At 48.2% G+C, this 11,209-nt stretch overlaps 2 protein-coding genes and 1 long non-coding RNA gene across 3 annotated transcripts; 2 read left to right on the top strand and 1 right to left on the bottom strand.

The window, feature by feature from the left end:
* The first annotated feature begins 200 nt into the window (after positions 1 to 200).
* EIF5A2 (eukaryotic translation initiation factor 5A2) lies at positions 201 to 4,740 on the top strand. The gene is made up of 5 exons (XM_064385230.1): positions 201 to 353; positions 569 to 767; positions 2,128 to 2,232; positions 3,464 to 3,595; positions 3,854 to 4,740. The coding sequence occupies exons 2-5, from the start codon at positions 603 to 605 to the stop codon at positions 3,911 to 3,913; spliced, it is 462 nt and encodes a 153-aa protein (XP_064241300.1). The 5' UTR covers positions 201 to 353; positions 569 to 602; the 3' UTR covers positions 3,914 to 4,740.
* Positions 4,741 to 6,484: 1,744 nt separating this feature from the next.
* Positions 6,485 to 8,241, bottom strand: LOC135278630 (uncharacterized). Its single transcript, XR_010346081.1, has 2 exons — positions 7,876 to 8,241; positions 6,485 to 7,497 (listed from the first exon to the last, which is right to left on the bottom strand). It is a non-coding gene; the product is annotated as an uncharacterized LOC135278630 (long non-coding RNA).
* Positions 8,242 to 8,372: 131 nt separating this feature from the next.
* Positions 8,373 to 10,419, top strand: RPL22L1 (ribosomal protein L22 like 1). Its single transcript, XM_064385231.1, has 4 exons — positions 8,373 to 8,443; positions 8,720 to 8,812; positions 9,199 to 9,320; positions 10,173 to 10,419. Exons 1-4 carry the CDS (start codon positions 8,435 to 8,437, stop codon positions 10,315 to 10,317), a joined length of 369 nt encoding a protein of 122 aa, XP_064241301.1. The 5' UTR covers positions 8,373 to 8,434; the 3' UTR covers positions 10,318 to 10,419.
* The last annotated feature ends 790 nt before the right edge of the window (positions 10,420 to 11,209 follow it).

Here is an 11,209-nt window from a genome sequence, read left to right as displayed (position 1 = left end):
TGGGGAGGCGCCGCCTGGCGGCCGATGAGCGGCGCCTCCGCAGCGCGCTGACCCCGCCCCCGGGGAGGGGGCGTGGCCAGCGCGCGCGAGTGGGCGGGCGCGGGAAGCGCCGCCGGCACGCGGTCCGGGGGCGGGGCTGCAAGGCCACGCCCCCCCCTCCGCGGAATGGCCGCGGGCCAATCGGCGGCGGCGGAAGTGGCGGGGCGGGGCCGGACCGTGCGCGCGCTGCCCGCGCCGCCCCTTCCCGCCGGCCGCCGCAGTGGTGTCGGGCGCCAGTGCGCCGCGCCCGCCGCTCCCGCCCCGCTCCCCCGGCTCCGCCGCGACCCCCGGCACCCCCCGATCCTCCTCACAAGGTAACGAGGGCCGCGCGGACGGGAAGGGAGGGGGAGGCGAAGCGGGCCCGGGGGCGGGAGGCCGGGGCCCTGCGGCACGTGGCGGGTCCCGCCCGCCGCGCACGTGTGCGGGGCGGGGGAGCCCGGCCCGCGCTCCCCGCTCGGCTCCGTGCCCGTCCCGCTGTCCCCCCGCGGCCGCGGGGCCCCGAGCCGACCCGTGTGTCGCTGTCGCGCAGCCCTCCCGCCGCCAGTGCTCCCCCCCGCACCGCCATGGCCGACGAGCTCGACTTCACCACGGGCGATGCCGGCGCCTCCTCCACCTACCCCATGCAGTGCTCGGCGCTGCGCAAGAACGGCTTCGTGGTGCTCAAGGGGCGCCCCTGCAAGATCGTGGAGATGTCCACCTCCAAGACGGGCAAGCACGGCCACGCCAAGGTGAGCACGGCCCGCAGCGTGCGCTCCTGCGGCTCCCGGCCGGCAGGGAAGGGTGTAGCGTTTCACTGGGCTCCGTGTCCCGCCTTCGCCTTCATCACCGCGGTGTCTCATCGCCCCAGAGCTGGCTCCAGGGGTTTCGGTCGTGTAAAGCAGGAAGGATTGAGGACGGGGTGGTTGGGGTTTTTTTTTCTCCCAACTTTAATTCGTTAACGCTTAAAAAAAAAAAAACCAACAAAGCAAACAAAAAAAAGCTTTAACGCTTATAGGGACACAATCAGTTTGTGTAGTGGGGGTAGGGTAAGTTCTGGAAGGGGGGCTGATGAAATCACTAGGGCGTGGTTGGGTTGTGCTGTCGCTGCCCACCAGAGCACTTCTGTGTCTGCCCGTGCCGGCAGACTTTCACTATCGCAGCGCTGGACCGGGGGTGCCGTGCTGGGTTACATAATCCCCGCCTCGGCGGACACGCGGTGCTCTGGGGGCCTGCTCTGGCCCTGCTCTGCCGCCTTTGCCTCGCAGCTTTTCTTTATTCCAGCGCTCACAGAGGAGTGCCCGTGCCCCGGCAGGGACGTTCTCATCTCAGCCGCTGTCTGGGGCTGCAGCCCGAGCAGTTGGCTCCTGCAGCTGTCCAGAGCTCAGCAAGGCTGAGATCCCCATTCATTCATTCATTCAGCCACACTTCAGGGTGGGTGTATCAGAGTTTAAGACAGATCTGTTACAAGCACAGACTAAGGAGATTCCTAAGTTTCCACAACCTTGTGCGATATGTGTAGGGGAGTAGAGTGTTTGGGCTTGTCCAAGCTAGAGTGGACCAAGCTCCTCCTAGTTTTTTCCCTTCTTCTTCCCCTTTTATTTTATGGCTTGTTTTAACAGACGGATCCAAATTTCTTAAATACAGAAACAGCTGTCAGGAAAGGACATGAGGAGAACTGGTTAAACTGGTCATCTAAGCTCTAGCTGCAGCAAGCAGTGCAGCTAGCATAAAGGGAGGTGGGAGCTGCTCTGATCTCTGTGCATGACCACCTATTTTCCCCTTAGCTGCCTCTTAGAACAGCTAGATCTCAAAATAAACATCTTCTTAACCACTGTGAACTCTTAGCTTGCTGCTGTAAATCTGCAGAAGGCAGTGGAAGATGACAGTGCCTGGTCTTGCTCTCCCGTAGGGTTTCTGTAGTGTGGAAGGGAGTGAGAGGCCCTCTCTTGATGTGAGGGATGTTTTCATACCACAAGCAAAGGGTTGAGGCACAATCTGGGATTGCACACGATCTCATGGGAAACTGAGTAGAACCAGCAATACTGACTGCAACAACATCTTACTTCTCTAGGACCAGCAGTAACTGAAGCTGTTTTTCTACTCTTACAGGTCCATTTGGTTGGTATTGATATCTTCACTGGTAAAAAATATGAAGATATTTGCCCATCTACTCATAACATGGATGTCCCAAATATCAAGAGGAATGATTACCAGGTGAGTTGAGTCATACGAGGCTTTATGCTTTTAGTACCACACACAAACTCTCTTCATCCCCAAATTTGCCTTTCAATAAAGTACTATTGTCAGAATTAATGGGACTTGCCTGTCTAGACATGACATAGCTGAACTCAGAGCATTTACTGACTTGCTAAAACTGCCGAAACTCATTGATGGACAGAGAGCTCCTTAGTGTATAAACAACCTCAGGTCAGAGTAGCAGTCTTTAAGCATGACAGGTAATAGACATAATTCATACCATGCCTTTTTTAGCTATTGTTATAAGGCCACTTCTGGATTCTTTGTGGTACTGGCATCCTTTAGAATACGGAGAGGGGTTTTCCCTGCTGCAAGTTAATATTAGTTAAAGGAGAACCAAGATCTCACATAACTAAATTTGAATCCAAGCATAAATTGTTATTTATAGTTTCACTCTTACATGGGGTAGATGAATCACCAAAACAGTCCTAAATGGCATCTGATGTGAATTCTAACTGCCAGAGTTTCTGCTCCTTATGGGGAAAGTGGCTTTAGGTGATATCAGGTAGTTTTGAAGTTCCTGAGCTCTGCACTGAAATACATCTATGAAGGGGGCAACTTCTGTAGTGCCTTCTATGATAGCACAGTTCAGATTGAGTTGTAAAACGTTTTCTATCTTCTCATTTCACTGGGAATAGTTTTGGTCAGGAGCTGACATTCCCCTTAGCCCAGGCTTTTGGTTAGGCTGAAAACAGCATTATAAAAGTGGTCCAAGGCTTGGTGGTTGTTCCCTAATTTATTACTGTTTATTGTAAATTGTAATATCTCATTGTAGAGATGCAAGTAGGGAAATGTATAGTTACACTGTTGTCTGTTTTGTACACTTTATACAAGCAGTGCTGTTGAGTGAATACCATTCCAGTTATTGTTTCTAGTTCAGTGATGAAGAAAGCTGAACCACTGACCTGGAAGCAGTACATTTCCTAAATCACACAGATGGGGTTTCTAGTGTCTCACCTACTAGGAAGTAACCAGCAGAATTCTGTTGGTTCTTTATAACAATGCCTTCTGCTACAGTTGCCCTATCTCTCAGCCCCCTGAACTTCTGTTAAAAATTGATTTAAATAAGGTTTTTAACTGTTACAGAGTAGTAAAGAATTATTGTAACAGGTACAGTTCACTGCCTTCTGCTTACATAAAGCTACTACCTGCTGACGTTAAACTTGTGAAAATGAACTTCTCTTTGCAGCTGATAGGCATTCAGGATGGATATCTCTCCCTGCTGACAGAAAGTGGTGAAGTTCGTGAGGATCTAAAGTTGCCAGAAGGGGATCTTGGCAAAGAAATAGAAGGAAAATTCAATGCCAATGAAGATGTGCAGGTAAGTAGGGAGGGTGGACAAGAACAGTTATGGTTAATCCCACTTGATGATACAATCAAGGAGTATCTCTGACATTGATCACTTGTATCTCTTTGTGAAGGGTGTGCTTGAGGGGTGGGGGTTGGTCCTTTGAGATGTAGGAGGACATTTGGACTGGAGCACTCAAAAGAGATGGGATAGATATTAAAATGTGAAAGTTTGTAACTTCTGGGAGCACTTCCTGTGGCCTGGAGCTCACCTGTGTGTCTTCTCTTCCAGATATCTGTCATAAGTGCAATGAATGAAGAATGTGCTGTAGCCATAAAGCCTTGCAAGTAAAGAAGATCTCCAGGCTCGGGCAACTGCTCAGGTCTGGACAAACCACAGATCTATAAATTTGGTCCTTATTGTCACCAAAGCTCTGGCCTTCACAAGCAACCTCATTTCCTTTTTGAATTGTTAAAAAGCAGTGCTGGATTCTGGATTAGTGTTGCAGGCTAACTGGCAGTTTTCAAAATCACTGAGATTTTAATTCCTTAATTGTAACTATTTTAACATTCCTGTGGGTTTCAGCTATGGATCTAAGAAACCAATCAGGTGTTACTAGTGGATATATTTTTATTTGCTTGAGCAAAACAGTGTTTGTCTGTATGAACAGACAAAATACAGTATTCAGGGGCTTTTAGATAAGCTGGTAGGTATCTAGGATTATAAAGTGACCTAGAGCACAAATAGTATTTTTCTTGACATCTTTAGGTAGAACTGACAATAAAAGTAGCTTTTTTTGGTTTTTTTTTTTTTTTAAAGCTTAAGTACTTTGTGGATTGGGACTCTTGCAGAACTGTAGGTGCCAATCACAACTTTTAGACCAAGAAACTCAAGTGATCAGAAATGCCAGCTGGCTTGACCAAGCCCCAGTGGCCATGTGCAACTAAACTGTATTACCTCTGTTTTCTTCTTTGCCAACTTGTTGGCTTATTGTAACGATAAAATGGTTTAAAAAAAAAAAAAGCCTACCTGTGGTTTAGGCAGGCCTTTGGAATATTGAGTGGGTAAGACATAGATAGGTCAAGGGGACACAAAGGTGAGAATGGATGTTAAAGCTATAGACTTTCACTCGAGGCCTTTGTCAGACTTGAAAAATAAAATAGAAAAATGCAGTTCAATTGCTTTCCTTTATTATATTTATCTTAAACTATAAAAGGGTGACAAACTCCATGGGAATCTGTTGCAGTGCTTCCAGCTTTAGGTTTTAACCTTCAGGTTCAGACCATATTTTTGTAGCACAGGGACCACACATTTTTCAGAAAGTGGGACAAACTGTAGCATTGAGCCTAAACTAAATGCATGTGATTCTTTTTTTAAAAAATAAAACTATTGTATTTTCAAAACATAAACTTGACAGACAATACCGAACAACCATGGCTTCAGTATAAAAGTAAATAACTTGCTACCTAGTTAGGGAAGCTGGCTCCTGTCCTGGGGAGTTCTGAGTCATAGCAACATGCATGCATGCCTCTGACTATTTAGTAGCTTAACAAGGCTTCACAGCAATAGTTATGGAAGGATAATTAGCCTGCTCCTCTCTAAGGTGTTCAGCTTGAATTCTAAAACTTTGTGACTCTTCATGAGTGGGGAAACTTCCTTAGTCCCTGGCTCAGACCTCTCTTCACAGCTGATAAATTGTTTCATGAACTTGCCTTAATGCTGAGTGGCTGATGGAGGATGACACAGGAGCTGCCCCGGACAGCACGCACAATTCACACGACTTGGCAGCCAGAGTTGGACTCCATGCTGCTCTTAACTGCTTAAAATGTTTCCAGCTTCATAGTTTGTACTCTCTAGTCCCCAAAGGGCTCGTGGCAGCTGTCCTGAGCTGCCCTTGGCCACGCTGGGGCAGGGCTTAGCAAACCTTGGAGGTGCAATGCAGGTGGCAGAAGCACGTGCTGTCCACAGACTTCCCACGCCGGGGAGAGCAGTACCAGTGGAGCTAAAGACAGCAATAAATACACTCTGGTAATAAAGCACAGATGCCTGGACACCTGGCAGAGGTAGGACCTGCCACACGCTCTTGCCTAGCACAAAACATGTTGCAGGTGAGCTCTGTAAATAGCACCTTGACTGAAATGGCAAAGCTGCTTTTTAAAGAAGCTCTAGATTGAAATGCTTCCAGGATAGTTCTGAAGTGGATCAGGAATAGTTCAGGCAAGTCTGCACTGTGCTCCCTTCTGCCTCTCCATCAAGCTGGTACCTGGAAGTCAGCTTTGTTGGCTTTGGAGGTGACTGTAACCATTGCTGATGCTGGCAGCAAGCTGAGCTGTGTGGTGTCACAGGTTGCTACGTCAAACTAATGCAAGTTCTATCACCATATTACAAATACTTCCAATATGCTTGAAAACGACAAGACTTGAATTTGTCCTTGCTCTGGTAGTGCTTTGGTCTGTTTTCAGGTTCCTGTCTGTCCTCTTGTTGGCAGACAGGTTCTTGATGTCACTGGCCCACAATCCAAGCAGTTCCTCGGACTGAGCTCTGGGACCAGGGCTGCTTGGAGCCCTGCTCCTGCAAGTGGAGTCCTGGCCTGACTGGAGTTTTCAGGTACCACAGCAATCTGAAGAGAGAGGTTTCATGACCTCCAGCTTGCTGGAAGAGGCCCTCCTCAGGGCTTCCAGATGTCCTTCTATTGCAACCTTCAGTTCTGCAAGATTTAAATGATTAAATACTTCATTATAGTTTGTTCTTAAATACTTAGTTGTCTTTGTGAAGCACTTCAGACACCATGGAAGTGCAGAGCATCATGCATGAAGTTTCCCATAGGTACATAAGCATGTCTTAAAGCATAATCTCCAAGTTTCAGTAAGGTTGCTTCTAAATTAAAACATGTATTGGAAGCATTTTTTTTTCCAAAGTAAGACGCTTCAGTTTCCTGTCAGAATCGTTGCAACAAACTTTGTGATCAGTAGTCCATAGAGATGTGTATTTTTAATATCCATAACCAAGTGCTTAGGGAAGTTCTCCTTTCATAGCTTTACTTTAAAACAGATCTTACAGGTGTATTTGTTCTGTATTACTGTCTTAACACTTAAATTGTGTCAAAACCATAAACTTCTTATAGCTGATGGCAATTGCTTAGGGTAAAGCCTGTGAACACAGGGAGGTGGTGAGGTATTTCCACTCCAAATGCGTTTTTTTCTATGGCTCCTGTTCATTGAGTTACTACTTCACACAATTGGAAAGACTGCAGTGTTTCCTGCCTCAAATGTTGGCAAATAATACTTTGAGAATTCAGTAGATCCTTCTAATTTTTGCTTATAATGGTGGTTTTTCAACTGGGCTCTTGCTGGTTGAGCCATGTTCTCAGGGCTGTTTTTTTTTAAGCTGAAGTTCATTGTTTCTCTTGCAGGTTTTTCTAATCCAAAGTGTACCCAGAAACGGTGCACGGTCTGTAGTTTCACAATACAGATAATTTTACATAATCTTTAAAGAAGTCAAGTTTGTTGACAGTTCTAACTCTTATGGTTACTGCAGGTCAGTCTCAGAATCCAAAATTCAATAAATCCCACTATTTTATTTTTTTTTTTCCTTTGGTTGAGTAATTAGAACGTAGTTTGTTACAGTAGAACTAAACTTCAGGCTACAAAGAGACCTTGTCCAGGATATTTCGAGCATCCCCTGGGAATGAAGGTGTGGATCCTGGAGCCATCGGCTCGAGGTGGGCAGAGGCTCTCCAGCACCCGCACCGTGGCCCTGCAGTATTTGGCAGCCGAGAGTGACTTGGTTTGTTGAATCCGAGGAAATGTTTGCTGTGCTTTGCTGTATCGCAGACCCCTTTTGTCCTGTGCTGTGTGTTGTAAGCGAACGCGGCTGCTGCTGCTGCTCCCGGAGCCTTTTCCCCGCTCCCGGGGCCTTGTCCCTGCTCCCGGGGCCTTTCCCTGCTCCCGGAGCCTTTTCCCCGCTCCCGGATCCTTTTCCAGGCTCCCGGAGCCTTTTCCCCGCTCCTGGGGCCTTTCCCCACTCCCGGAGCCTTTTCCAGGCTCCCGGGGCCTTTTCCAGGCTCCCGGATCCTTTTCCAGGCTCCTGGATCCTTTTCCAGGCTCCCGGAGCCTTTTCCCCGCTCCCGGAGCCTTTTCCAGGCTCCCGGGGCCTTTTCCCCGCTCCCGGATCCTTTTCCAGGCTCCCGGATCCTTTTCCAGGCTCCCGGAGCCTTTTCCCCGCTCCCGGAGCCTTTTCCCCACTCCCGGATCCTTTTCCCTGCTCCCGGAGCCTTTTCCCCGCTCCCGGGGCCTTGTCCCCGCTCCCGGAGCCTTTTCCCCGCTCCCGGGGCCTTTTCCCCGCTCCCGGGGCCTTTTCCCTGCTCCCGGGGCCTTTCCCCGCTCCCGGGGCCTTTCCCCGCTCCCGGGCAATCCCGACCCTGCAACCCGCAGGATCCGGGCGCGGCCGCAGCTCCGGCGTCTCTTTGGGAAGCTCTGTTACTGTTCTCAACACCGTGGCAACGATCAGGGGAAAGATTTGTACGTGCGTGTGTGTGTTTTTTTTGCTCCAGAAACAATAAAGGTGTCAGTGCTGTGGGGAGATGGTGCTCGTTGCAGTGACGGGAGCGCGGTGGGGCTGCCGGGGGGGGGTTGGCAGCCCCTTGCGGGGGCGGGGGCGGTTGCGGTTGGTGCGGGAGGCGGAGGAAGGCGCGCGGCCGCGGGAATGACGCCGGGCCATTCCACACGGGATTCCCTCCGCGGGGCCGCCATCTTCCCGGGAGCGCCGGCGCCTCCCGGCGTGCCCGGCGCGCTGACGTCACCGCCGCGGGTATAAAAGCGCGGCGTGGCCCGGCGCACTTCCTTTCTGAGGGAGCGGCGCGGCGGGAGCGCCATGGCGCCGGTGAGCGCGGGAGGGAGGCGGCGGCGGGAGCGCCCTGGCGCCGGTGAGCGCGGGAGGGAGGCGGCAGCGGGGCCGGCCAGGGCAGCCGTGAGGCGGCTGAGGAGCCGGCGGTGCCAGCGGGGCTGTCCCCAGAGGGTTTCGTGTGAACGCGGCCCGGCTGCAGTGAGGCGCGCTGGCCGGGAGGAGGCGCTCCCGCTGCCCTATGTATCCCCCCCCGGGTCGGGAAGTTTTTTACAACGCGGTTTGTTAATGGTGAGGAATCCTTTGGTGTTCTAGCAAAAGGACCGAAAGTCCAAAAAGTCGACCTGGAAGTTTTGCCTTGACCTGACCCATCCTGTGGAAGATGGAATCTTTGATTCCGGGAATTTTGTAAGTGGTGGTTTTGCTCATGCTTGTGACGCATAGTTTAATAAAAGCTTTAGTGCAGTAACTGAGTTATAGTTGAATGGCTACATTCTAAATGTGTTAAATCACCAGCTGTTCTTTAAAATACTGTCATTAAAAAAAAACCCTATAGGTTTTATAGCATGCTTCATAGCTGTCCATTAATGGAACTGTTCTAAATTAATTTCTGCTTTAGCACAGGGGTGATTTTTTTAAAATCACGTGCTGTAATATATCTTTGCGTTCTAAATACTAATATCAGGACATAAATAAATGGTGGTCTTTAATGTTGCTTCCTGACTAGGGTCCCTTCCCTAGTTCATACCTAGGGTGCCATTCCCTAGTGTTCTATTTCTTTAATGTTGGAACAGGAACAGTTCCTAAAGGAGAAGGTTAAGGTCAATGGGAAAACTGGGAACTTGGGCAACACCGTTCACATTGAACGCCTGAAGAACAAGATCACAGTGACGTCAGAGAAGCAGTTTTCTAAAAGGTTGGCATGGGTTTCATTCTGTTTTTGTGGGGTTTGAACTGTGGGATGTTGGATGTAAAACCCGAGTAATTTAGCTTGGAAGAGATCTTCACAACCAAGTCCAGCCATAAACCTGACACTGCTAAATGTGCCACTAATCCATGTCCCATAAACACATTAATATTCAGCTCTTGCCTGCAAAATGAATTCCAATTAGTGCACTTCTGATACTTGGAGAGGTGTTAGCTCTAACCTTCATAGCACTTGTAAATATTAGTGAAACATGTAATTGAAACAGATTTATTATACCAGATATTTAAAAATCGCCTTTTAAAAGTCAAGGCTTGAGTGGTAATTAATGTTGACTCTAAGCATATTGATAAAGATACTTCATATAGTCCTTGGCAGTGTATCAGTGGAAGATGGACCTTTAAAATAACACTGAATTAATACCGTGGGTGGCTGTTTGATTATTTAATTGGTTGTATTATAATGTGGGTTGTTGCAAACAAACCCTTCAAGCCTTACACTGTTGAGTTTGTTAGGACAAACAAGAGCTGAGTGCACTGATGGGAGGCACACATCCTTCCCTTGGTTTGCTGGTGCAGGTGCAGCAGAGCCTGTTACGTTAGACCAAGGTTTAGAACCAGTTACCAGTGCTGTGTAGTTACTGGCATTTTGCTGTGTAGTCAAATGAATAATAAATTCCTACATATCTGTAGTGAAAATTGGCTTTTTGTGCCTGTTCCACGTGAAGTTTTTCTGTTTCTGGCTATAACTACTGCCCTGCTCCAGACACTGTCTGGGCTGGAGTGCAGACAGCAGCAGGGGATGTCCAGTAGAAGCTTCTAAGGCAGAACTGCTGGTTTTCAGGTACCTGAAATACCTCACCAAGAAGTACCTGAAGAAGAACAACCTGCGGGACTGGCTGCGCGTGGTGGCGTCCGACAAGGAGACGTACGAGCTGCGCTACTTCCAGATCAGCCAGGACGAGGAGGGCTCCGAGTCTGAGGAGTGACCCAGCCCCAGCTCGCTGCAGAGTACAAAAGACTACAACATCTATTTATGGGAACGCTTTAACTTATTGGTGAATAAAGGTTTTGTACCCTGTTGGACAGAGCACGGTTGGTTTTCTGGTGTTTTTCTGAAGTTCTGATTAGAGAACAGCGCGGGAATTGTGTGGTTTGCAGTTTTGCTTCCACTGCCAGGAATCAGCTGTTCAGTTGGCACCAGTGAAAGTCCCAGGAGCAAAAAACTGAGCCCTTTGCCCAGTACATATGTAGGACAATTAAATAAATTTTTAACCATATTGGTACAAATAATTCTAGAGCTTGTGACTGAAAGTTACCAGCTCCTGTGAATTTATGTGAAGGTAATGGCAAAACATTTAATACAAGTTTACTTCCAGTTAGTTTAGCTTAAAATAGACATGCAGATGGTAAAGATTTTTTTTTTCTGTGTGATTTAGCTCATTCCCTAATTGGTTTTTGTATTCCTATGTGTGACCACAAGTCAAACTGGAGGACAACAAAGATTTTATAGATCTATATGAGATAGATAAATAAGGAGGTGGAGACAAACCTGATTACCAGCAACCAGCTAAAACATCTTAAAGAAAGGACTGAGATGTTCTTCAATATTCACAGTGCGTGAATGCCATAAAATCTATACAGGTGTTTCTCCTTTTATAGTGTGTTTTACAGTTCTTGCATTTGACTTCTGGGATTATTTCTTTAAAACAGGTATTTCTCTAGTACAAGTGGGGAGTCTTCACTGAAATAATTCCATAACTGAACTGTTCTTCATACATTACCAAGGGAGATTTGTGGTTTTGTTATGAAAATACTTGTGAGGCTGCACTTGCAGTAGCTGGCATGTAGATGCATTTCAGTGCCATGTAGTGTCCTCTG

The sequence above is a fragment of the Passer domesticus genome, chromosome 11 (assembly GCF_036417665.1).
Source record: "Passer domesticus isolate bPasDom1 chromosome 11, bPasDom1.hap1, whole genome shotgun sequence".
Classification (NCBI taxonomy): Eukaryota; Metazoa; Chordata; class Aves; order Passeriformes; family Passeridae; genus Passer; species Passer domesticus.
This window is presented reverse-complemented; position numbering and strand designations above follow the sequence as displayed.

What these genes read in the sequence shown, in the direction of transcription:
- RPL22L1 (XM_064385231.1), top strand. An exon ending in TCTTTGATTCCGGGAATTTT is followed by an intron (nt 8,813 to 9,198) that starts GTAAGTGGTGGT and finishes ATGTTGGAACAG; the next exon opens with GAACAGTTCCTAAAGGAGAA. An exon ending in GAGAAGCAGTTTTCTAAAAG is followed by an intron (nt 9,321 to 10,172) that starts GTTGGCATGGGT and finishes GCTGGTTTTCAG; the next exon opens with GTACCTGAAATACCTCACCA.
- EIF5A2 (XM_064385230.1), top strand. Translation starts at nt 603, where the DNA reads ATGGCCGACGAGCTCGACTTCACCACGGGCGATGCCGGCGCCTCCTCC. An exon ending in GCAAGCACGGCCACGCCAAG is followed by an intron (nt 768 to 2,127) that starts GTGAGCACGGCC and finishes CTACTCTTACAG; the next exon opens with GTCCATTTGGTTGGTATTGA. An exon ending in TCAAGAGGAATGATTACCAG is followed by an intron (nt 2,233 to 3,463) that starts GTGAGTTGAGTC and finishes TTCTCTTTGCAG; the next exon opens with CTGATAGGCATTCAGGATGG.